This window comes from Pezoporus occidentalis, unplaced genomic scaffold (assembly GCF_034315485.1).
Source record: "Pezoporus occidentalis ecotype Australia unplaced genomic scaffold, CSIRO_AGI_Poc_V1 ctg24, whole genome shotgun sequence".
In the NCBI taxonomy this organism is placed as follows: Eukaryota; Metazoa; Chordata; class Aves; order Psittaciformes; family Psittacidae; genus Pezoporus; species Pezoporus occidentalis.
Window position 1 is genome coordinate 7988600 of NW_026914285.1, and position 23851 is coordinate 8012450.

General features: G+C 44.0%; 1 protein-coding gene and 1 long non-coding RNA gene across 2 annotated transcripts in view; one reads left to right on the forward strand and one right to left on the reverse strand.

Moving 5' to 3' along the window:
* Window positions 1-5344: 5344 nt before the first annotated feature.
* Window positions 5345-12207, reverse strand: LOC134165453 (uncharacterized). Its single transcript, XR_009965536.1, has 3 exons — window positions 11939-12207; window positions 6457-6623; window positions 5345-5759 (listed from the first exon to the last, which is right to left on the reverse strand). It is a non-coding gene; the product is annotated as an uncharacterized LOC134165453 (long non-coding RNA).
* A 160-nt stretch (window positions 12208-12367) lies between these two features.
* MRPS6 (mitochondrial ribosomal protein S6) overlaps window positions 12368-23851 on the forward strand; it is a 46351-nt gene continuing 34867 nt past the window's right edge. The window contains exon 1 of the mRNA XM_062622271.1: window positions 12368-12690. Within this exon, the coding sequence (XP_062478255.1) occupies window positions 12646-12690 (45 nt within the window). The 5' untranslated portion in view covers window positions 12368-12645. The remainder of the gene's footprint in view (window positions 12691-23851) is intronic.

Sequence of the window (23851 nt, forward strand, 5' to 3'; positions counted from 1 at the left end):
ACCGATGATTTAAATACACTACATCCACTCACTGTTTTTGTTTGCTGTGCATTAGAGATAGCTAAATATATTTACCATGTGGATATGTTGTATTGGTTACTATAAATCATTTCACAGAATCACATATTCTAGTTAAATTTTAGAAATATAATAAAAAGCAAGACAGCAGATTACTTAATATATGTGTTCATTATATTACATTCCATGAAACAAATTGTAAACTTGTATCAGTTCCTTTTATAAGGGAACTTAAATTATACCTGTAGCTGAATTGGATAGGTAAAAACAAAGTGATACCAAACCCAGAGGTATTATCATTGTGTTATATCCTTGTTGTTTAGCTACAAAGTTTCACTGGGATAATTTAGTATGAAATTAAGTGTTTTTGAAGAAAGAAATAGATCTGGGTGAGCATGATGGGTCATTCCAAATCAATTGCTGCTAGTGGCAGAAAGAACATTGGCTTACTTTCCCTTTTTGTTTCAGTACTTCTGTATTGCTAAGACCTGCTGTACTGTCATTTTCCTCCTGTGTGGTTTTCCCCAATATCCACTGAGATGACTTATCATTTTTAATGCTTTAATTTCTGGTGATCATTTTTCACACCTGCAGAGTTTTTCATAGCTTATTTACAGTGTCTTCCCTTCTTGATTAAAGTGACAAGTGAAAACAAACAAAAACCTAAACAATTTTGGTTTTGCAAGATCTGGGTGAATTGTCCTGGCAGAGCTGATTCCGCAAGGAGAAGAAGGGAAGAGCAAATGGTTTAGAAATCTGTCAAGAGTCTTAGTTCTTAAAGCGTGGATGATCCTAGTCTATCACCAGATAGCATCCCTGTGGTCCACCTGTGGGCAGCTGCAAGACCTTAGGACCAAACACCATTTTTGTACCCAGAAATACCTTCACATTAGAGATGATCTTCAACTCAGTGTTTTCGCCAAGGTTATGCTTTTTCTTGTGTGACTTGAGAAGCGCAGAAAGACCAAAGTTAGACAAGGATGCATCCCCACTCTCTGCTCTTGATTGTGCTATGTAAGATTATTTTCATGATGCAGAAGTATGTGAGTCAGCCAAAATGTTTGCATGTTCATCAGGAGGAAGTGAAATGGTTTCTGAACTGAAGCATGGAGAAAGCATTTCTTGCAACCTGCAGAATCAGGAGTGATTCTTTCATACTTCCTTGCTAAATGAAGGGGCAGCACTTTAAACAGTGGCAGAAGCTGGTGTGCTTGCCAGCCTCCTACAACATCTTGCCTGCCCCATCGTGACTGTGTTGGTCCTGCCTGATCTCAGACTGAGCTGTTCAATGCTTCCTTAGCCAGCTGCTAGCCTTCTATAAGCTATCTATCATTTTTCTATGACATAATTGACTCTGTTTGCTGAGAAGAGCCAAGTGATTCTCAAAGTCATTCCAGTGCAGTGTGTATCAGTCTGTCTCATAACTTTTCCAAGGCTCGCATTTTTCTCTTGTGAAAAATGAAGGCAGACTCAGACATGAATCTAAAATTGTATTCCAAACCCCCAAAATCTTCAAGATCTTGGGGGAATTCAGACAAATGTTCCGGATTTTACTTTCTGTTCTGAAGTCTTGTTGTTGTGTGTGGTGTTGAAGAGCTATCAAAAGGATATTTTGCTACTGAATTTGGGAACGGGAAATGTTCCCATTCCCATCCAGACAGAAATACAGATGACCAGAAATTTCATAATAGTTTTAGAAAAGTGTTACTATTACATTCTTAAACGTACATAATCCCCATGTAGATGATATCAGTAACATTAAACTCCTGTAAGCAGGGTGCCCTCTGTAAAGGATACTACACTTGCACAGATGTTAATTGTAGAAATTGAGTAACAACTGCATTAGTCATCTGTAAAAACTGAACTTGAAGCTTCTGGCTGTAGCAGTATAGGCATCTAGTGCAGGTTACACGTGCATGCATAAATATATTACCTGAAATATTTTGAATTCTGTAATTGAAATTATTTGCATTGCACTGAACAGCTTTCTTAGCATAATATTGATAGAACTAAATTCCTTTGTAGTATGACTCAAGTGAGCTCTCTTCACTGAAGTTAATACTGAGAAAAATATGGGATCCTGTTGGTATGGACAGTTATAAAATGTAGCTCCATAATAAAGAAACCAAGACCAATAGCAAGGCCTTTTTTTCCCCATGACAATCTTTCTCTGGCTGGCAGCATGAAAGGGAAACAGAGAAGGTGCCTGATGAATGCTCTTTATGTCATGCCAAGAGAGAATTCCTTAATCTTGTGGAATGAATGATGTGGGATATATAACACTTCTCAAAGTGGGAGTATAGCATGTCACAGCTAGCTTACTTGCCAGGCAGAAAGCCTGGGGAGGGGTAAATCTGCCTCCTCACCTGCTAAACATACTTGGCATAAACTGACTGTTTCTCACAAATATTTCTCCCCCTTTTCAACAAATTCTCACCTGTTCTCTCCCCTGCACCTTTGAAATAGCATAACATAAGTTAGGTCTTCAGGTATCTCCACAGAGACCTATAGAGGCTATTTTTTTCATAGGGATTTCTCAGACAAAACCAGATGTGCATGTTCTGGATAGCACATTGTACACCAAATCTGAGGCTCTTTCGATCTTTAGACTTGCTCTGCAAGGTGGTATAATTGGTCTGTGAATGTATAGTAAATCAAAAAGGCTCCTCTTGCATAAAAAGTCCTGCACAGGTGATAATCTATAATATACACAACAACAGGCCTTGCGCTTCTTGGAAGCATCAGCCTTACTGTGTGTGAAGCATAGAGATGATCTGCAGGTGTGCAATAGGTGAGTCAATGATAGTTGGACATCTATCAGCCATGCTCAAAGCCACAATCCTAGTCAGACTGTCTGACATCTGAAAATCCTGAAGAAATGTATGAAATCTGTGTTTCTTTCCCACACACATTTTTTGAACAGAAAAAGAATAAATGTTGAAGGAAACCTAGGTATATGGCAACCTGGCGCAGAAGATATTGTCTCTGTAAGAGAGGCAGAGATAAAGGCTGGCTGAACAGTCTATGCTTTCAGAAACTAGAGTTTGGAAAGAGAATAATCTGAAGCCATGATGCAGGGCTTTTCCTGGGAAGCAGGAGACAGGTGGGCTCCACTGAAACAAGGGAGAATTGCATTTGCTTGCTTATTCTTGCTTTTCTCATATACTTACAAGATTATGAGCATACCTGGACATGTCAGCATTATTAATAGCAACATAATAGCATAGGTTTTGCATGTGTGATTTATAAGGGTGATGGGATCGAATCTCTTTGCTTCTCTAAATTAATCTGGGTTAGGTATTCCTTTGAGAAAATATAGGTTTAAACTAGATTAAACAATTGGATCACTTTAGATTTCCTTGTTCATGTTATTTTATTTCCACAACACAATTTATTATCGGCAAATGTCCTCACAGAGAACATGGCAAACAGCTGTAAAACTAGGGAGAAGCATTATACATGTAGGAAGCATAATTTTAATTACATAGAATTACATTATCCCTTTGATATCGCTTGAAAGATGCCTTACCAATATATGCATTTTATTTTGGTAATGACCAACATAAAATGCAACCCTCACATGAGTTCTTTGTAAAGAAAACCTAACTGTTGAATCCAATACTGTTACAGTGTGACAGCAGTGCAAGAAGATGGATGGTTCTGATGTGAACATCAGAAAGACCTGGCTTTTATTCCCAGTCATGTCATATATGTTTTGTGCAGCTTGGTGCATGTCCTTTCCCCCTCTTTGTATCTCTGCTGCTTCTCACACCATTTTCTTGGCTTGCCTATTCAGAACAGCAGGACCCCAGGACAAGAACAAGGACTGGTGCTTCCCAAATGTTTGCAAAGCAATCCAACAAAAACAGTCTTTCAGGTTCATGACAAAACCTTTCAGTCCTCTCATAAAGAAGAAATGCTAGTACTTGGTTGTCTCCCAGGTGATGGGTTTTGAAGTGCTTTTGCCAGAAATGCACATGGTGTAGCTAGATTATTTTTTTTTCAAGTTACCAATGAATGCTTAATATCTGTTTTTCTCCAGTAACAGGAAACCACTGCAGCAGTAATTTGGGCATTCTGTCACAGACTGTGTCTATTTACAATTGTAGATGGTAGGAAGAGACCACAAGAAAACATCTAGGGGTCAGAAACCTGTCAAAGTTTGCATATTAGATCTGATTTCTTTTTTCCTGCTTTGAGGTTACATGCTTAATGTGAGCTGAGAGACACTTCATCCAGTGACGACACTCTCATGATGCCATGACTCCCAGCTCCAGATGCTACATATGCCTTTCAAATATGTGTCTGCAAGTCATTATGTAGACTTGCCTCACAAGCTGTTGCCCTTTGGTCTAGAAACCCCCTTCCCAAACACACTTAACAGTACTGAAATGATGCCTTTTCCAGCTGCGTTTAAAACAATCAGTGCTAAAGACTCAGTGGCCTCCACTGACACTAAGGCTTTCTTAGCCTAGCCTAGCTAGGAAGTTTTTCCTTATATATAGCAGAAACGGTAACCCTAGATACTACTTAAGCTCCCTGCTCCCCTTGAAGCATTGAGACTTAGTTACTGCCTTCCACTAAGCAGCTACCTTTCACATATTTGAAGACTGTTGTCATGTTTCTTCCCAGTCCTCTTTTCTCTAGATTAAACAAATCCAGTTGAGATTTCCCTCCAGGGTCAGTTTTTTAACTTTCAGTACATTCTGTTGTTCTCAGGACTTTCCCTAATTGTCCATTCCTCTGTTGCATTCAGTGACCAAAGTGAATCAGCCCATTTTCCAGTTTTAGACCTCACCGGTGCCGAGTAGGAGTGGAAGAATTATTTCACATATCCCACCTAGCCAGTTTATACATTTCAGCACAATACTTGCTTTCCCACACCAGCATGGCATTGTTAATTCTTCGTCAGCTTGAGTTCTTCCAAAGTCCCCATGGCATTTTTGTGCAGGTCTTTTGCCTTGCTGGCTGCTTTCCATTTGGGGGTTTATTCTTCCCTAAGTGTAATAGTTTACACCTGTTCTTGCTGCACCAAATCCTATTGTTTTCAGACCATTTCTTCAATTGATCAAGATGTGAATCCTGCCAAGGTGCTTGCAGAACTTTCTCTACAAATTTGGCAGCCACACTTCATATGCCCTTTCCAAAGCACAATAAAAATAGTGAGTGTTAAGAGTCCCAGAAAAGGCATCTGTGGAACTTCTTTCCATAAGCCTTCCACTTCAACAGTGAGCCGATGATAATACTCTTGTAGTACTTTTTTCTTTTCCTGAAGCAGCTATGAGTCCACCTTACAACAATCTCGTTTTAGTTTGCTTACAAAAAATCACAACAGCCTGTGTTGAAAGCCTTGTTCAAATCAAGATATGTTAATATCTATTGTCCATAAGACCTGCTACTTGTCAGAGAAGGAAATTAGCCTTTGGTTCGGCACGATTTGTTCCTGGCAAATCTTTTTTGGCCTCTACTTATCATTTCATTATTTCCCATACACAAAAGAAAACTTTAATTACTTGTTTCTATGTATTTCCAGCAATTCAAGTCAGGCTGTTTTCTCCACCTATATTCTTCAAGATGCTTTTCTTCTTTCTAAAAGTCGAGTACTGCAATTACCTGTCATGGCTCTTCTGTCCCCCAGGTGCTGTGGGAAAGGATCCCTTGTTGCTTTAGGATTGCTTCAGCCAGCACTTCCCACGTGCTCTCAAATGGTTTCTCTTCAAGTCTCACTGACTGGAAAATACCTGACTTAGTGAAGTAGCCTATTCTGTTATTTCTGTTATTTAGCTTTAGACATTACTGGTTAGTCAACTGATCATAGTTAATCCTTTTTGCTGAGGACTGAGAGGAAAAAGACATTAATCACTTTGGCTTTTTTCTCTGTCACCTCTTACTAGCTTTCCATCCTTGTCAAAGGGCAGATAATTTTTTTTTGCCATTGTGCTCCAACTTCTAATGCATAGAAGTGCCTTCTTGTTACCCTCTTTCCTTTGCTAATAATATTGACATTTTTGTATTTTCCTTTATGATTTTATTCTTACAGGCTCCTTTTATGTTTTATTCTTGTTCCTGCTCATGCACTTAGAGATGTTTCCTCATTATCTTGTATTCCCCATAAACCACCATTTGTTACCGTTACTTTTGGAATTGTATCACTGACCCGCCTACCTCCTAGTTTAAAGTCTTACACAGTTGAGCCCTCTTTTCCCACTTTTTTCCCTAGGCCCCACTGGCACTCAACAATTCTTGAAAACTCACCTCAGCCATCCTGCTGATCTCACCTTCCCAACCATGCATTAATTTCCAGTGTGTCAGTGCCAGGGCATTTACCTGGAAGAACTGGACCCTATCGGAACTTCTGACTCCTCCCCTGTAACTTCCAGCACCATGCAGCTGTATTTGATTTGCCCATGGTTGTAACTGGCAGAACCATTAACATACCTGCAAAGGAGCAGTAGTAAGAGGGCCTCAGTGAGAGGGCCAGATGAGTCACATCAACCTTACTGTACCATCCACTTGGATGCACACCAAATCCACTTGGATTTGGGTTTGTGGTGGGCAGGCACCTTCTGGGATATCAGGCTGAGCAGCAAATAAGATGCCTTTTCCTCCTCTTTCCATGTAAAAGAAGCCATAAGATACATTTTGTTACCCCCTGGGTGCAATGGCTTTGGGATGGGCTTGGGTGGGAATTATGTGTAGTTTAAGGTTTTGTAGATTCTGGTTACTCAGCCTGAGACAGTTAATATTTCAAGTGAATATTTGAAGAAGGTGGTATGTTCTTCATTCGGAACACTTTATATGTCTAGCACCCCATTGAATTCAGTTTCATCTGGGATCATTCAGCACTCCTTCAAATTAGACCACAAAATGTCAATCCAGATATGCAGAAACTAGGAGCATGAAATTCGTAGCCACCTGCAAGAAGTGTGGTTTAACTGACTTATCCAGCATCATACAAGAACTATGTGGCAAAGGATGGACTGAATCCATTCCTCAGGCAGCACTCAGCTATTTTAACCAACATCTCATCCTTTTCCACATGATCCTGTACTGTCATTTACCGCACATCTTCCATTTGCCGAAACAAATGTGGAAAAACTCCTGTAGACAGCGGCCTCCTCCACTGTGTTGCCCTGACACAGCTCCAGAGCAGCTCCACCCTGACAAATAAATGTGGCAGAGATCCCATGGAAAGAAAAGTATGCAATTATACACTTTGCATATGCATATGCAAAGGAGAGGAAGGAGAAAATAACACTCCTCATCATGTAGTATTGATTTTGCAACCTAGTCCTCATTTAAAGCAGATTTTGTCTGTGCAATTATCTAGCTTTTTAAAAAGCAAACAGTAAAAAAAAATAATCAAACCCCCTTCCATCATGCAGCATCTTATTGTTGTAAATGTCATTAGAGCTGAACCCTTTAGCTTTACCACAGAGCTCTCTGTGACTCTGAGCTAACAGAGAGACTGATAAGAGCAGTGAGTTCTCATCCATGGGTGGCCAGCAGGAATATTAGACAAATGGACTTTGCTGGGGGATTCATGGGTATTTGCTGACAAGAGGAGGGCTTGTAGTGGGGGGGTGAGTGGGGTTGGGGAATCTAGAGATCTGTGGTTTTATTAGAAGGTATGAAAACCATGATTCTTCCTGTCCTCTTCTAGCACAGCCCATTCAGCTTCCTACTACCCTGTTTTCCCTGTCCCAGTCTTCTCTGAGACTGCCAAGTGTTTCTCCATCCAAGTCTTCTTCCATCCAATCTTACTTCCCCCTTTCTCCTTACCCTCTCTTCTATATCCTCTCATTAAATCCTAGGCCCACATTACAGACACCTCCAGTCGTTCCCTCTTGTCCCTGCTGCGGTCCCTCTGGCCCACACTTTACCCTGACAATCCCACTTTTCCTTCATTTCTCAGCTCTGTTTCCTTTCAGTCCTGCCTCCAGGAGCAACCTTGCTCATGTGTCTAAGAGCCACATTCCAAACCAGAAACTTCAGGAGCCCTGTGTACAAGCTTACAACAGCCCCACCTTTTAATACTACCTCCTTCACAGCAGCGTTGCTCGCTCATCTGCTCCCTTGGGACCAGATGACTCCAGATATTTCACTGTTCTGACTCAGCTCCACCTGTCACCTCTCTGGAGTATGTCAGGACCACAGTCATTGCAGTGACTGCAGAGCCATGCAGCTATTTCCATGCAGGCTTTGTACTCCTTAGTTCATCTGCTGTTATCTCAAATGTATAGTGCTCATCTGCAAACCTTAGTGAGGAGGTGAGTAAATACTGGGGAGAATAGGCATGTATCTGTATTTGTATCCCTATCTATAGTCCATAGACAAACACCAGTACAAGCAAAGAAAACCACACTTGGCAGAGTAATTTTTCTTTCCACAGGCAATTCCTGTTTTTTTACTAACTCCTCTGAAAATCTGTCCCAATCTGAAATTCAAGACAGTAAACATGATAGTCCTAAACCTGTATAAATTCTGACTTTACTTTGATATTGTGCAACATATCACAGCTAGAAATTAAAGCTTTTAAAAGGAGAGAACTGGCTTTTCCATGGTGCACAAAGTGTATGTTGCAAAACTAGGTATATTCCACATAAAAAAGATCACTGGAGCACAACATAGTTCTGCTTAGAGAGGCTATTAATGGTAATGTTGAGGTTTTAAAAGTGCAGTGTTTTTTCTTTCATTTCCCCTCTTAATCCTGCCATGCTGGGCTAGCTTCTTTGTCAGACATCTGTGAGATATCCCATGCCATTTTTTAATTGCCTAAAACATTTCCAATAGCTTTTTCACAGAACAGGTTCTGTATTTACATATGTACATGGATTGCATGAGGACATATTTTTATCTTACGCTTTATTAGAAAGAGTGAGGGTATTCATTAGTGCCCTCTGTGCTGCATAGGGATGGATGTGAAAGATACCAAGATGAAGAGAAGATGGTTTGCCTTTGCAGCACACCCAATCTCAAGCATAAAAAAGTCATGACTCAAGCCTCTCAAAAGTCAAAAGTTTTGAGAGCCAACCTGCCTGTATTAGGGGAGTTTATATTTCCTTACTGAGTATTTAGGGCATGGCCACTATGTGTTTTTCAGATCTTCCTCCATAACTGTGAAGTTTTAAATATTAAATGTGAGTTTCTTATGGTCTTTGGATACTTGTGGTTAACACTTAGAAGAATAAACAAACTTGTGAAATTACTAGTAGCTCAAACCTGGTGGACCAGTAGTAAGAAAGTCAGAAAGCATTAGGCACTCCCATAAAGATACGGGGCATCGGAGACATATGTGGTAGTCAGTCCATGAGTGTTCATAGCTATACAGAGGCATGATGCATGAGAACTGATGGCTGTAAATGTGCAGCATTCAGACAGTCACTGTATTTCAAATCATCACAGAATGGTTTGGGTTGGAAGGGATCTTGAAGATCATATAGTTCCAACCCCCCTGCCATGAATGGTGGACTTGGCAGTCCTGGGGTGGAAGTCTGACTTGATGATCTTAAAGGTCTTTTCCAACCTAGTTGATTCTATGATTCTGTGGGCAGGGGTACCTTCACAGAATCATAGAATTATAGAATAGTTAGGGTTGGAAAGGACCTTAAGATTATCTAGTTTCAACCCCCCTGCCATGGGCAGGGACACCTCACACTAAACTATGTCACCCAAGGCTCTGTCCAACCTGACCTTGAACACTGCCAGGGATGGAGCATTCACAACTTCCTTGGGCAACCCATTCCAGTATCTCACCACCCTTACAAGAAAAGAACTTCTTCTTTATATGCAATCTAAACTTCCACTAGACCAAGTTGCTAAAGGCCTCATCCAGCCTGGCCTTGAACACTTCCAGGGATGCGACAACCACACTTTCTCTGGGCAACCTGTTCCAGTGTCCCACCACCCTCACAGTAAGGAATTTCTTCCTTCTACCTAATCTAAATCTACCCTCTTCAGCTTAAGTCCATCCTCCCTTGTCTTGTCACTGCACACCCTTGTAAAAAGTCCCTCTCCAGATTTCCTGTAGGCCATTTTTAGGTACTGGAAGACTGTTGTAAGGTGTCCCCAGTCTTCTTGTCTCCAGACTGAACAAGCCCAACTCTCTCAGCCTGTATTCGTAGGAGAAGAGACCCTCAGGCACACAGATCTCACTCAGTGAGTATATATAGGAATGCCTGTCTGGGAGCATGTTTATTAGATCTGATGCACAAGTGTTTTTGCATGTGTGAGCAAATCCCAGGCACAGATGTATATTTGTGGGGCTTGCATGTGGAACGTAGAAGTAAGCTTGAATGGTGAATATAAATGTATAACCAACTGAGAATCAAATATTGGCATTTGAAAGTGTCACTAGATATTTCAGTGTATAGACTTGGGGATTTGCATAAAGTTCTGTGTCTGAGAAAGACTTCAGCAACAGGGATTGAATCCTTTTCCTTTTTTTCTGGCAAAGGAGTGTTTTAAGCAGGTAGACCGTTGGTAGCACGGCAGGGTGTAAGGCTTTCATGTGGGAAGAGAACAGCATGGCTCATGTGTGACTGTGCCATCACTGGCAGGGTGCACTGAGAATGTGGGAATGGCTGTCCAGTTGTTTGTGTATGGCAGGGTACCTGGCGATTCTCACCTTCATTGGGGACCATCACTTACAAAGTGCCTGGATCACCTCTGGAACTCACCAGGCATCTATTAGAACATGGATGAAACTCAGGCCAGACAAGACTGTGCTGGGAAAAAAAAAGGCAAGCAAAGTAACCCAGGGAGAGCTTGTATGTGGTAAGCACCAACAGGCAGCAAATTATACCTGTCAGCTGACTGCCAATTACTGCCTGAGCCTTGCTTGAGGTGTGGGAGTTTGGGAATATATGTAAATACTCCTGCACAGGGAACGCATCCTGAACTGCTAGCAGGACACAAAACAATTCCTAGCACCCAAGCAGGCTTTGTTGTGCCTGTAGGGCAGGGTACCTGTAGGGAACTCCCTACAACTTGCATCTGCTTAAGATGAGGAAGGCCCACAGCAGTACCAGTGCTGGTTGTGCTGCAAACCACGATGGAAAGTGCTGGTAAACGTTTTCAGTTAGCAATACCTTGGATTCATTTCACCAACTATGGTACTACTCATCGGCAAGCAGAGCAAACCCAAGCCATGCTGCTTGTTGGTGTAGAAGGGCATAGCTGGGGTTCCCAGGTCAGGTACTGAGGCCTCTCTCAATAGGGCAGGGCTGGGATTTCATAGATAGATATTTTACTTCAGTTTTTTAAAATCGAGTTCTGACTTCTCTGCTTCCCTTTCCTCTTCAGCCACGGTGGCTTTGCTTGCCCATCCCCTGCCTCGCTCTTTCTCTGAGAGCAGCCGTGATGTGGACTTCAAAACCCCAGGCAGAAACTTGGCATAAGTTTGCCCTCCTCAAGCCACCCAGTGTATCGGGCATGCTGAGGTGTGAGGGAAGGGGCTACCCCCAGAGGAATGAATCTCTTTTGTGGCAGAAAGAAATACTGTTGAAACAAGCCTGATGTACCACCAGGCTCTCCAAGTGCCCCTCTTTAATGGATGCAGGCTTCTCGCACAGCCACAGCTGGACGCTGGTGTCAGATGTGCTGCTGATAGAGGGCATCTGTGTGCCTGACCTTGATCGCTGCATGGGAGTACAATGCCGAGGGTGCCCACCCACCACTGCCAGCTGGGAAACATTTGCCCAGAAGGTCCCTCACTCCCTCCGGGAGCACACAGGCGCCAAGGTCAGCTATGCAGTTCCACCTCCGCCCCACCAGTCCTCCTCCGAGTCCCAACACCCAGCCCACTTCAGGTGGACCACCTCCACCTGCGCTTGTCAGGGACAACCAAGGCGCCGGGCCATAGAAGGTTCTGGAAAAGCTGAGGGTGCCCCACACATGTAGCCCCAGCCTCCCACGGCACCCTCACCTCGCCCTCCACCACAGGGCAGCTTCTGCCTCGCCGTGCAGCCCGCGGCCGCTGCCAGCCCACCCAGGTGCCGGGGGACGATGGCCGCAGGCCCGCGTCCGCCCGCGGCTGGCAGCGAGGCGCAGGGCCCCCTGCGCTGTCCTCCCCCCGCAGCATGTGCGGTCTCGGGTGTGTGTGTGTGCGCGGAGGGGGGAGCGAGGGGGCGGACACAGTGGAAATTTCCACTCCCTGCAGCAGCCACAGCCACCGCCGCGGCGGCGGGAAGGCGGGCGCAGGCCCTGAGCCGCCGCGTGGGGGGGGGAGGCGGTGCCTGCGGCGCGGCGCGGCCCGCCCGGCTCAGGTCCGCTCCCCGGCGGCTGGTGTCCCGTTCCCTTTCCCTTCCTCCCTACCGGCCGGCCCCCCTTCTCCCCGGACCCGGGCGGTGGCAGCCCCACAGCGGGCGGGCGTGTGCACGGCGGAGGCGGCGCTTGGCGCGGAGAGGGGGCGGTGCGGCGGAGCCTGCGCAGCTGCCGGCGCCCTTTAAGCCGCGCCGCCCGCTCGCCCGCCTGGGTGTCTGTGCAGCTCGGGAGCCGCGCGGGCAGGAGCCGTTACCCGTACCGCGCCTCCCTCCTCCGGTTTCCCTCTTCTCTGCATCGCTGCCCCCTCTTCCCCACTCTCTGACCCGCCGCATCCCCGCTCCTTCCGCCACAGCCAGCTCTAAGATGCCCCGCTATGAACTGGCTTTGATCGTGAAAGTCATGCAGAGGGTGAGTGAGGGAGGGGAGACGGGGGGGGAGGGAGCCAGGTGGGACCCGGCAGACACTTTCTCCCTGCCCCCGGCGTCCCCTTGGTGCCTTTTCTCGCCACCGCGTGCTGCCCGGTGGAGCACGGGACTGCGCGGCCGGTCCCTTCCCGGGGGCGAGCGCTGCCCTCCCTGGCCTCTCCCTCCGCGCCATGCAGCGGGGCCGCACAAGGCGCCTTGGATCCCCATGTGTCTTTCTTTGCCTTCTCTCCCCTTTCTCTTTTTCCTCCCTACTCCCTTGGAGAGTTTGCTTAGTAGCTGCCCTCGAGCCGCAGTCACCTTCTTTCCCCCCTTCCCGTTTGGTCCGCAGGTAAGCAGATCCCCCGCTGTGCGAAATCGATGCGTTTCTCCCTCTCTTATCCCGCCCTTCCCTCCCTGCCCCTTGCCTGGTGCAGGTCAATTTAGCCCTTTCGTTGTCCCTATGCGTTGGTGCAGGCAAGTCCCCCTCTCCTCCTGCAGCACCAGCGCTTCCCATTGCCGTGTGCCAGTGCCTCATCTCCCCCCCTCCCCCAGCACCTGCTATGGCTTTGCTGGGCACCTCGCTAGGTCGCAGCAGCCCCATGCTAGGTCCCCTCTCCTCTGCGAGGCCTTGCGGGGAGCCTCCGTGGGGCAGAGCGAGGGCTTGCTCTGGCAAGCTTCCTCTCACGGGAGGCCAGCTCCAGCCTCTCCGGCCCTCTCCGTACCAGAGGAGTCTCGAGAATTAATTATTCCTTATTTTTACTTCCCTGCCGTTGCTAGCACCAGTTGAGCTCTGCTGATATGGCTCCCCGTATCATCCACGGCAAGGGTTGCTAGCCGTTGCCGCTGTTTTTGGTGGCATAATGATAAACCGTGGTGTGAGTGAGGTTATGTGATGCTCTTTTTACGAGAGCTGAATCTGTGCAGGGGGTGTGTGCACTTGTGTATAGAAATAATAAAATAGAAGCACCTCTGTGTAGACGGGACCCTTTATTTGGAAAATAATAGCTGATACCAGGTCTTCTTTGCCACCTTCTCTACCCTTTATCTGCTACTTTCCAGCTTAATATGCAGTGCTGGTGTTGGAATGTAGCAGCACTTCTGCTAGTCTGTAGCCTTCCGATCTGACACATCTGACACAGTGCAGACATGCTTGCTCTTGCATTTAATCTTCATTTAAATGAACATGTGTATCTGTTGTAAAATAGCAGGAAGCTAAATAACTTTGCCGTATTTCTTTTGTTGTTATAGGAGCATGTCTTCATGTGTTATATGTGCTACATCTACTAGTACATTTCCATTCATTTTACATGTACCATCCACATGTCGGGATTGGTTTTTTTTTTAACTTGGTTTAACTGCAGAAGCTTGTAGTAGACTTCTCAGGTGAGTCCTCTAGTGGAGAAATACAGCAACAGGGAGAAAAAAATCTGGTGACATTGCTGCACCACTTCGCAGAGCAGCATTTGCTCTGACAAAACATGATGCATTTGAACTTGGGTTGTCAACATGTAATTATTTTTTCTTTTTCCCCACACCCCTAGCCATCAGTGTATGAGCCATAGGTAAGGCGTTGAGATGCTTTTTGTGAACATGCTGTTAGTGTGGGAGATGTATTATGCCACGCAGACTCTATAAATGCGGAGTAGGGCAGAAAGTGTAGCAAATATGACATAATGCCGAGATACAAATGAACTGACTACTCGGAAAGGATGTTAGGGAGTGCTTTCTGGTGCAAAGGATCATTCAGGGTTAAGCTTTTAGCTGCAAGATGCTTCTAATAAACATGGATGCACTCAGGTTTTAACATCTGCAATGTTCTCCTCTGAAGTTTAACTCTAGTATAGTCTTTCCTGATAGATGTATTTTAAGGTGTTCTTTTAGCTCCATGGTTATGTTAAACTGCTTAAGTTTTGGTTCAGGTGTACTGCTGTTTTTAACCTACACCTGTTGTATTCTAGATGCTTTTTTTTTTTTGTTGCTGTTGACAGTACACCAGGTCTAGGTGCTTTTTTTTTGTGTGTTCCAGTGTCTTGCTACTGCTGCTGCTCTTGTGTAATGAGAACACTTGGAAAAAAAATCCTGTAGTGCTTATATGCTTCATGGTGCTGCTGAATCCTGGGAATGGGGTTACTTTAATGACCCCCTTAGCAGTGCATAATCTCAACTGAAATGCTAACTTCAGTTAGCCAAAACATGGGAGATCTGAATATGTGGCTGATAAACCAGTCTGAAATTATGGAGTGACTAAATAACTCCTTCCTTTACAAGTTGGGGAGATCACGTACAGGCCTGAATAAATTGTATTGCTTCTTGACACCAGTGTTTCTCAATGAAGCTACCGCGGGCAAGGTGTTCACTGTCCGGCTGTGTCAGTCCCTCTGTGCGGTGGCTGTGTGCTGCAGTGCCTGCTTTAGGCTGAGGCTTGAGCAAGCGCTGACTCCTCTGTTGGTGTCTGTGTTATCCTTCCTCATCTCTGATAGTTCCCCTGCTTTGCAGGGAGAAGAAAAAAGTAAACTGCTGCTGCTCAGCTTCATTGCCCTTCAGGGCTGTCACTAATTCCTGTGAGCTCCCTGGCAGCTTGAGTGCAAACCTTCTCATAGTTACAGTCTGGTAGACTTTCACGGCTCTCTTCAGAGGCAAACTTTGTGATTCTGTGGGGTTTCCCTTACCCACAATTGTTTTTAATAGTTACCTTGGCATTTTAATAGATCTAGGCAGAATAAATCCCTCAATTTTTTTTTTTTTTAATAAACTCTGTTCCTTAGAACTGCTTGTTCAAGTTGAGGATTCCTCCTCATTCTGTTCCTGCATGTGGTTTCTGTTGTGAGCTGTGGAGCTTGCTGTGCAGCTGATCTCCCTATACAGCTAGCGTCAGCATGGGCACAGGGCAAGCATGACCCCTTGGTCCTGCCTGATGCTGTAGTGTCTGCTTGGCAGACTCTTCAGCTTTCCTTTTGTGTCTTAAAAATGCAAGACCCAAAGGCTTGGGGGTAGGGAAAAGCGGCAAAGGGAGAAACTTTTACTTTCCAACTTTGTCATCAGTTGTCTGCATGTAGTTGTCACAAGAGCTTGTGACTTTGTTCTGAAGTCAGAACTGCGCACTCTCTGTCCTGTTGTGTAGGTAGTGTATGAGCCTGTGGACAGGGTCCTTGATCAGCAGAGACCCCAGTCAGTGACTCTTAGGAAGACAGTAAGAAAAAATGTAAAAATAAAAAAGCACTGCAGAATAAATAAAACCCCATACTTCTCTGTGGTATCACTGTATTCAAAGAGTAGTCGCAGTGAGGGCTTGGAGTGTGTTCCTCCATGTGTGAGTATATGGAGGAAACGCTCTGAGAAAATAAAGGTATGAGGCCAGTGAAGTGACAGGAACTTAGAGTGGAAATAATGAATTTTGCCCACGTGTGTGGCTTTCTTAACTCCAACATGCAAATGACAAATAGTAGGGTGAGCTTGGGGAGTTTAATGGCAGACTTGCTATCAGTTTTGTGCAGACATATGTAAACAACATGTTGCCTACCCTCTGGAGCCTGAGTGAAAGACCACAGTTGTGGTGAAGGTAGAGGTGCAAAATGAAGACGCAGCTGTTCATGTTCTAAACTTTACTATTCATAGCAAAAGATGAACTTCTAATTATTTCTGTCTTTCTCCCAGGAGAGTCATCTTTGGCTTTCAGCTGGGGGACTGTGGCAGGGCAGGACCTTCAGCAGGAAAGGGTAGTGACCCGCTAGTGCATTAGCAGGAGTTGTGGCTGCCTGGAGAGAGCTTTTCAGAGAGGCTTCCTCTTCCTACCCTTCTCGTTCTGCCAAAACGCTTTCGAGAGCCCGGGGGAAGGAAGTGTGTGGAGGGGGGGAGGGAAGGGAAGGAAGAGCTGGAAATGGCTTCCTATTGCTCTGATGCTGTTTTACAGACTGACCACAGGGCGGCAATGCGAGATACCCTCCAAGAAAATTTGGCATCCTGGGGAACCTAGGACAGAAAGAGAAGGTGGCGGTATTTCCGTGCTGCTCTTGGTGCTGCTCGACTCTTGCTAGTGGGGACACCCGTCTTCAACAGAACAACTTTGTAACTAGAACTGAAGTGAATGGACAGTTTGAAAACACTTTATATTCGAGTAATTTGCTAAAAATGAAGCGTATCAATATTTTATTAGTGACATACTCTTCTCCCCCACTTCACCTGTAACAGATGACAAATACATAGTACTGTGTCATAGTCTAAAACCTGATTACCTTGTTTCAGTAAATACTAGACTAGTGGACCCATCCACTCACCTCAGTGCATCTGGGCTCTCAGTTTGACTGGCATGTTCACACAACATAACTTGTCTTCAGCATCTGTTTGTTGCCTTTGGAGTGGATTGTTTCAAAAATTCCCTACCTGCTGTGGAAATTGTTAGCTATTTTAGGAAAGCTGAAGTACTGGGCAGTAGTGTTGCTTGACATCTTGAATATTGCACTTAATTGCTGTGTAGGCAGCTGTAGCAATTGGGCTTTTGATATTGTAGTTGCTAGGAAGAAGTGGGGCAGAATGAGAAGGCAGTGAGCAGGCAGATACTGGTTTTATTTTTTGGTGAACGTACCTGTTCCTGCAGTTGAATCGTACATATTCCCTGCCTCTCTCCTTTACTAAGCAGGTTAAAATTACACAGAAGTTTTCCGCTGTTTCCTTTGACTTTTTTAGTTGGCTGAAACAGGCTGCTCTTCACAATAGTATGCCTAGCAGGGAGGGACCCTTGTGTTTGGGCTGGTGCTGAGAAGAAGACCAAAGAGTTGGAACTCTAGAAGACAAGACTGGAAGACAGCAAGATCTAGTATTGACTCTGCTTGTAGGATTCAGCTTTTTGTTTTCTGCCTTAAGCATTTCCATAAGAACAACTGGATTTTTAAGTGTGTTATGCAGACAGCATTTCAGAATGATACCCTCTTGGTTGATGTCTGCCTTTTTTTAATCTTAAGACTTGAGAGTGGTCCTTTCCTAAGTTTTTGCTAACTGTGGGATGTGTGCCTGGCTTTGGTTTTGGGGGAGATAGAGGTTTATTCTCTTCTGAAAGATAGCTTAAGCCCTTAAGCAGGTAGCTGACAGTGAGGTGAATTTGGCAAAGATGTCCAAAGTGAGTACTAAGCTGATGGTAAGAATAACGGACTGGAAAGCCTCTTGGTTTACACTGGCTTCTGCAGTGTATTGAGTGGCGTGCTTTGGTAAGCGTAGGTAATGGGATGCCCTGATTAATTTTGCCACTCTTGCTCCTTATGTTATAGAGCTGCAAGCCTGAGTGCTGAGGCAGGGCTAGGGGCAGGCCCTTGTGTCCATGATGGGGCTGGCAGACTTGGGTGGGATTTGGCTAGCCCCTCTTCCGTGGAAGGAAATGGCAGCTTAACCTTTCAGATAAGACTTCTTGCTCCTGTTGCCTAATTAACAACATGCTCTTCTCTCTTGGCTGTGTATCTCTCATAATTTGTTCACTGTGTATATGTATACATGTGGATGTACCATGTATGTGAACAGGGAGATATAATATAAACTTTGGCATGCGAGCATATTCTGTCCTTCAGCTGTTGGGGAGGGGGGGGGGGGAGAGAACTTGTTGTGATAAAATAGCATTATTGCTCTCCATTATTGTAAAAAGCCTCAAAAGCGACTACTTTTTGAAGATATCAATCATATTGCTTAGAATCAGCTGTTAAATTCAGATATGAATGTATGTGTATGTTTCATTTCTTCCAATGCATCATACATGTTTGGTAATGATGAAGGTTCTTGCTTTCTTTATGTATTCTTTCAGGAGCTGATTTCTCCAATTCTCTTGTTCCAGAGCCATAATGCTGGCAGTTTCCACCCCAGAATTACTTTGGTTGTGGGTGATTATTGATCTAGTAACTTAGTAGCCTGCTCTGATAAAAAGCAAGATTATTCTTTGATGCACAGCTGCCCAGGCCTCTTCTGTTACAAGTTTTCGCAATTGTTGCTTATGTGGAAGCAGCTGGTTGATAGAGCTGCATATACTAGCCTCTGTGCTGCTTATCCGAGGGCAGCAGGAGTCACTGGGCTGCCCAGTGGATCAGGAGGAATATCACTAGTATAGCATTCTGGTACAGCATTCTGTGTAAGAGCTGATAAGAAGGTGAAAGGGGGAAAAGTACAAGGCAGGACAAATCTGCAAAACATAACTAATTATAGAGGAGTGGAGCAGGGAAGATGGGAAGTAAAAATATGGGAAGTAAGGTAAGATCTGTACGAGACAAGGACCTGTAATATGGGAGCATTAGTGCAAATACTGGTGCTGGAAATGAAAGAAAATGCGTCACTGCTTTTGAGAGATGGGAAGGAAAGAAGCAGATAGTGTAAAGGAAGGTTATCAATCCTAGAAATACAATTGTGGGGAACTACATAGAAACTAGCCTGCTTTTTTTTTTGGTTTTGTTTTTGTTTAATCCTGGTTTGCCCACTTGCAAGCCAGCCCTTGTGCTTCAGTTATGCAAATACCTATGGAATAATAATTAAAAACAAAGGTACATGCAGAGCATGGATACAGGAAGGGAATGTGTTCAGTGGAGTTGATGTGTTTGAGACTATTAGAATCAATGTTTGCTAGCTTTTAATATAGGTAATTATAAAGCTTGTAGGATAGCACCACTTGTTTTATAGCCAAGATCTTGTTTTGAGATCTTAAAATCATCAGGAAGGTGCAGGAGCACCCAGCAGACTAGTCGTCTTGGAGGGTCTCGCCAACTGGATCACATCTTTGTACCTTGCAGCTAAAGCAAACCTTCATCTTCAGTAGTGGTGGAGTTTTTGCAACATTTTCTGATGGTGTGCTTCTAACAGGGTGGTAATGCTGGTTCTTGATGTTTGGAACACTTAATATATGGTCCCAAATCCTCTACAGAAATGAAATGCTTGCATGTTTATGCTTGTTTTACCCATTCTCTTGCTGTTGCTCTTAGTGACTAAGTAATTCATTGAATTAATTTAGGTAAATAGTACTTGCCAGTGGCAGTGAAATGATTGTGCTTCTGAACTTTAGGTTGCCACAAGAAGGAATTCCAGTCTTTCAGCTCAGTGTCCCTCTGCAGGATCCAGCTTAGTTTGCAAGCTGATGCCTTGGCACACTTACCCGGCAGGGAAATTCTGCCTGACTGCCATCTCCTGAAGGAGACGCCTCTTCCCACCTCTGTTAAATGGCTTGCTTTCCCTGTTTGCTCTGTTGTGCTCTTGGTTACTGTTGACCATGTGCCTTCTCAGTACCCTCTCCTGTTCTGCTTCCAGTTCCTGTGTAGAAGGAAGAATGTCATCTGCAGTTGCAAAGGAAAGCATGGTTCCTGTGCTGAAGGATGGAGCTGCTTGCAGTGGCAACCCGTCTTTGAGCATCTGAGCCTCTGGTGGTGATCTACTTGAGTTATGGCAGAGGCATGAATGATTCTGTTTACCTGCCAGGGAAGAGCAGCCCAGTTCCTCAGCAATGCTGAGTGGTGGCTGTACTTTCTGCTTTCTTCAGAGAACCCAGATAACATCTGGCACCCATGTGAACAAGCTGATTCTTTGGGCTGACGAGGGGAAGAAAATTACCTACGTGTTTTCTTTAAACTAATAGTTTATCTTAACCTGATGGACTAGTCTTTCTTAAGACCCAAGTAAGGTAACTACAGTATATCTTGGTAGGCACGGAGAAGATAGTCTTTCTGGTGTCTGTTTATTTAAACAAATAAGAAGGAACGATCTCCTTTCTTCTGTCCCCAGCTTAAGTCCCCCCTTTTCCCTTTAGTTGTTTGGAGTTTTTTGGAAGAACAGAGGAAGCAAATAAATCCATTATTCCTGACAGTGTTGGGGACTGACTCACAGCAAAAGAAACTGTTCAAATGTGCATGCCACAGGCAGTGGCAAGAAGTGGCTTGCTGAGATGCTGCTAGTGATGTTTGTTTCAGAAAATAAGCGAGCTTCCTCTTGCTTTGCAGTTCAACAGTACTGTAGTTTCTGTTGTGTTTACAGAGTGCTGAATGAGCACTGCCATAAAGCTGCATCCTCTTTCTGCCTTTTTTTTTCCCTCTCTTTAATTTATGACTTGGTGGGAGACCTAAATGGGTATGTACACTTGGGATGGGGGGGAAGAATGGTTAAAAACAAAACCAACTACATTGATCTGCTGCTCTAAAACTGACGGTCACAGTGCTCTTCAGCTTCAGTTGGCCTTACAGAGCTCCAGCAACTGCTTCTGTAATAGTAGCATTACATTTTTGACTGGCAAATGCAGTGTTCTATTTCTTCTGCTGAACTGCATGCTGTGAGGTTACTTATTTGTCTCATGTCTCCTTCAGCAGTCCTTTAGAAAAGGATCGAGAAGAATGTGTTGAGGAGCAAGCTTCTTTTTCTGATGCTGCAGTTAAATGAAGACCAGGACTGGAGTGATTCCTGATACCTCAGACAAAAAAGTGCACTGTGTGTTCATAACTCCTTTGAGTGACTGACTTGAACCTTGCACCTCAGATTGAACTTTTATGCTAGTGATGATCTATAGAGTTGCCTCTGGGGCACCTGTGTTCTCGAAGGCCAGCAGAAGTGTTGATGCAGCAGAGCACATGTGGCAAACAGGTTAGTCAGGTCATCGCTGGTTTGGGTAACTTGTAAATATGGTACTTTTCTACTTCAGCCTGTTGAGCTCCTGGAAATGCCAGTCCAGACCCTTAACTGAAGTTATTTATTAGATGCTACAGGTCAACTTGTGCCTCTGAGCTTTCCTGCTTCCTGTGACATATGCTATTTGTCTCAGGTGGGATTCCTGCCCAGCTTTATTCCTTAGCTTCTGGTTTACAAGGGAAAGTCTTGAAACTGTGGTCCTGGATGTTTAGTGCCGTATTCAGCAGCTGCAAGGATGGCCTCCGCTTTCTCAAGGGCGTGTATTACATAAGGACAAGTATCAGTTATTCAGTTATTGTTATCAGTTCAGTTATTTGTATCGGTTATTCCATGAAGAACGTTTGTGCTCCTTTTTTGTATTCTAGAGTGCTGCAGTAAATGGAATGAAGCTTTTTCCTCTTTATTTTTTTCCTTTTTTTTTCTCTCTGAGATAGGCTACCTCAGAATGCCTTGTGTTTGCTGTGGAGCAGGTAGGAACTCACCTGTGTGTCTGTAGCAGGTAGCCTGCTGTGGAGCAGCCCAGCTAATACACTCAGGGGGTTGGGTGTTGTACAGGCCTGCTCAAGGCATGAGAGACTGTTGGATTGTTGTTGTTTTCTGTGTAGGTGTTGGGCCTGACGATGTGGGTATATTTCTTCCATGCAAGTGAGTTGTCCAATAGGTAACATGTCACCAGCATGAGTTAACATAACCGCTGCTTGAAGGAGGTGGAGAAGAAATCTGTTGCTTCTAAGAAAGAACCTCAAAACTACTTTGAAGTCTAGGAAAACAGTTAAGTATGTATTTTATTTGTTAACAAATAGTAGCAGTGGACGCTCCTGTGTGATATGTGGGCATTTGCATCCTCAAAATAACCCTTAAAACGTTTGCCATTGGGACTGAATTTTTTTTTTTTTTTTAACTGCAAAAGAAGAGGAAAGTCAACTGAGAAACTTCCCATCTGCTGAGAAGAGAAATACACTAAGCAGAAAAAAAATAGTTGCTTTAGGGCTGGAGCAGTTAGATTCTGGCATGCTTAAAGACCTGTTTTATTAGAAAAGCACTGTGGAGAAAGTTTTCCTTTAAAACAGTCATAAAAATTTCTCCTAAAAATCCCACCCTAAATCTGGTTCACATTATCTGATATCTCTTCAGGGAATTGCTTGAGACTTTTTTTTATTATAGGACAGGCTGCCCATTGGAGAGACATATGCATTGTTTCACCAGAGCTGTAGCCCTCTATCTTCAGACAAGAGGGAAGCACATTGTTTTGTGTCTTTGATATGATCCAGCCAGAAAACAGCCTTAGGGGAAAAAAAAAATCAGTCCTTGGCAGCAGTGCAGTCTTTCTGTCTTTTTTGTTTTCTGTCAGTGCCACAATGTAATGCTGTTCTAATAACTTGAGATTAAACTCGCATGGGGCGTCTCAAAAGTCCTTCTTAAGACTTGAGGTCATAACTTGCTGAAAGTTCAGAGGGACGAGTCTCATTTTTGTAATGAAAAAAGTTCCAGGGTTATTTTAGAATTAGGTCTAATAAGAAACTGGTACAAGAAGCTACTTTAGTACAGTAATTTAGTGACAGTGCAGCAGATTTGTAGCAGCTACTGAAAACTTTCCACCTTCCTGCTCAAGCAAGCTGAACCCTGCAAAATTCAGATGTTGATTACAAAGGTGATGTTTCAGGTTCCTGTAGGCTGATCATTTCAAATGCATGGTCTGGCTGTGCCTTGAGGTGGAAATGCTCAAGAACTTCATGTATTGTTTATCTGGGTTAGAATGAGCCCATTGTAGTTTGGCAAAGTATCCTAATTGAGAAATGTCACAATTTATTCAAGGGCAGCTGCATCTAATACTTGCACACTTTTTGGTGGGGTATAACATGCTTGTAGTAGTTCTACTATTTGCTTGGTACCTCTTGTATCAAATAGATGTAGTTTTAACAAATATTTTTTTATTTATGTATGTTACAGTATAATATAGTTTTGCAAGGTCATTGGTTAACATACAGGGGAGATAGTGGAAAGTGAACTAAAGTTCAAGTCTAACATTTTCCAGTAACAGTCCCGTATCTGAAGGGGGCCTATAGGGATGCTGGAGAGGGACTCTTTTTAGGGACTGTAGTGACAGGACAAGGGGTAACGGGTTAAAACTTAAAAAGGGGAAGTTTAGGTTGGATAGAAGAAGGAAATTCTTTCCTGTTAGGGTGGTGAGGCACTGGAATGGGTTGCCCAGGGAGGTTTTGAATGCTCCATGCCTGGCAGTGTTCAAGGCCAGGTTGGACGAGGCCTTGGGTGATATGATTTAGCGTTAGGTGTCCCTGCCCACGGCAGGGGGGTTGGAACTAGATGATCTTAAGGAATAGAAGAGGGAAAATACCAATTATTACTATTTCCATAGTTTGCCTATTCCTCTGATTTTTCTATGTGGTACTTTTCCTTCTTTCCAGTTTGAGGAAAGTATCTTCCCCTTTCTTTAAAATACTTATAGTTTAAATATAAACATTGCAGTGTAGTTGCATTTGAAAACTTTGCTGAATATAGTAAAAGATGCA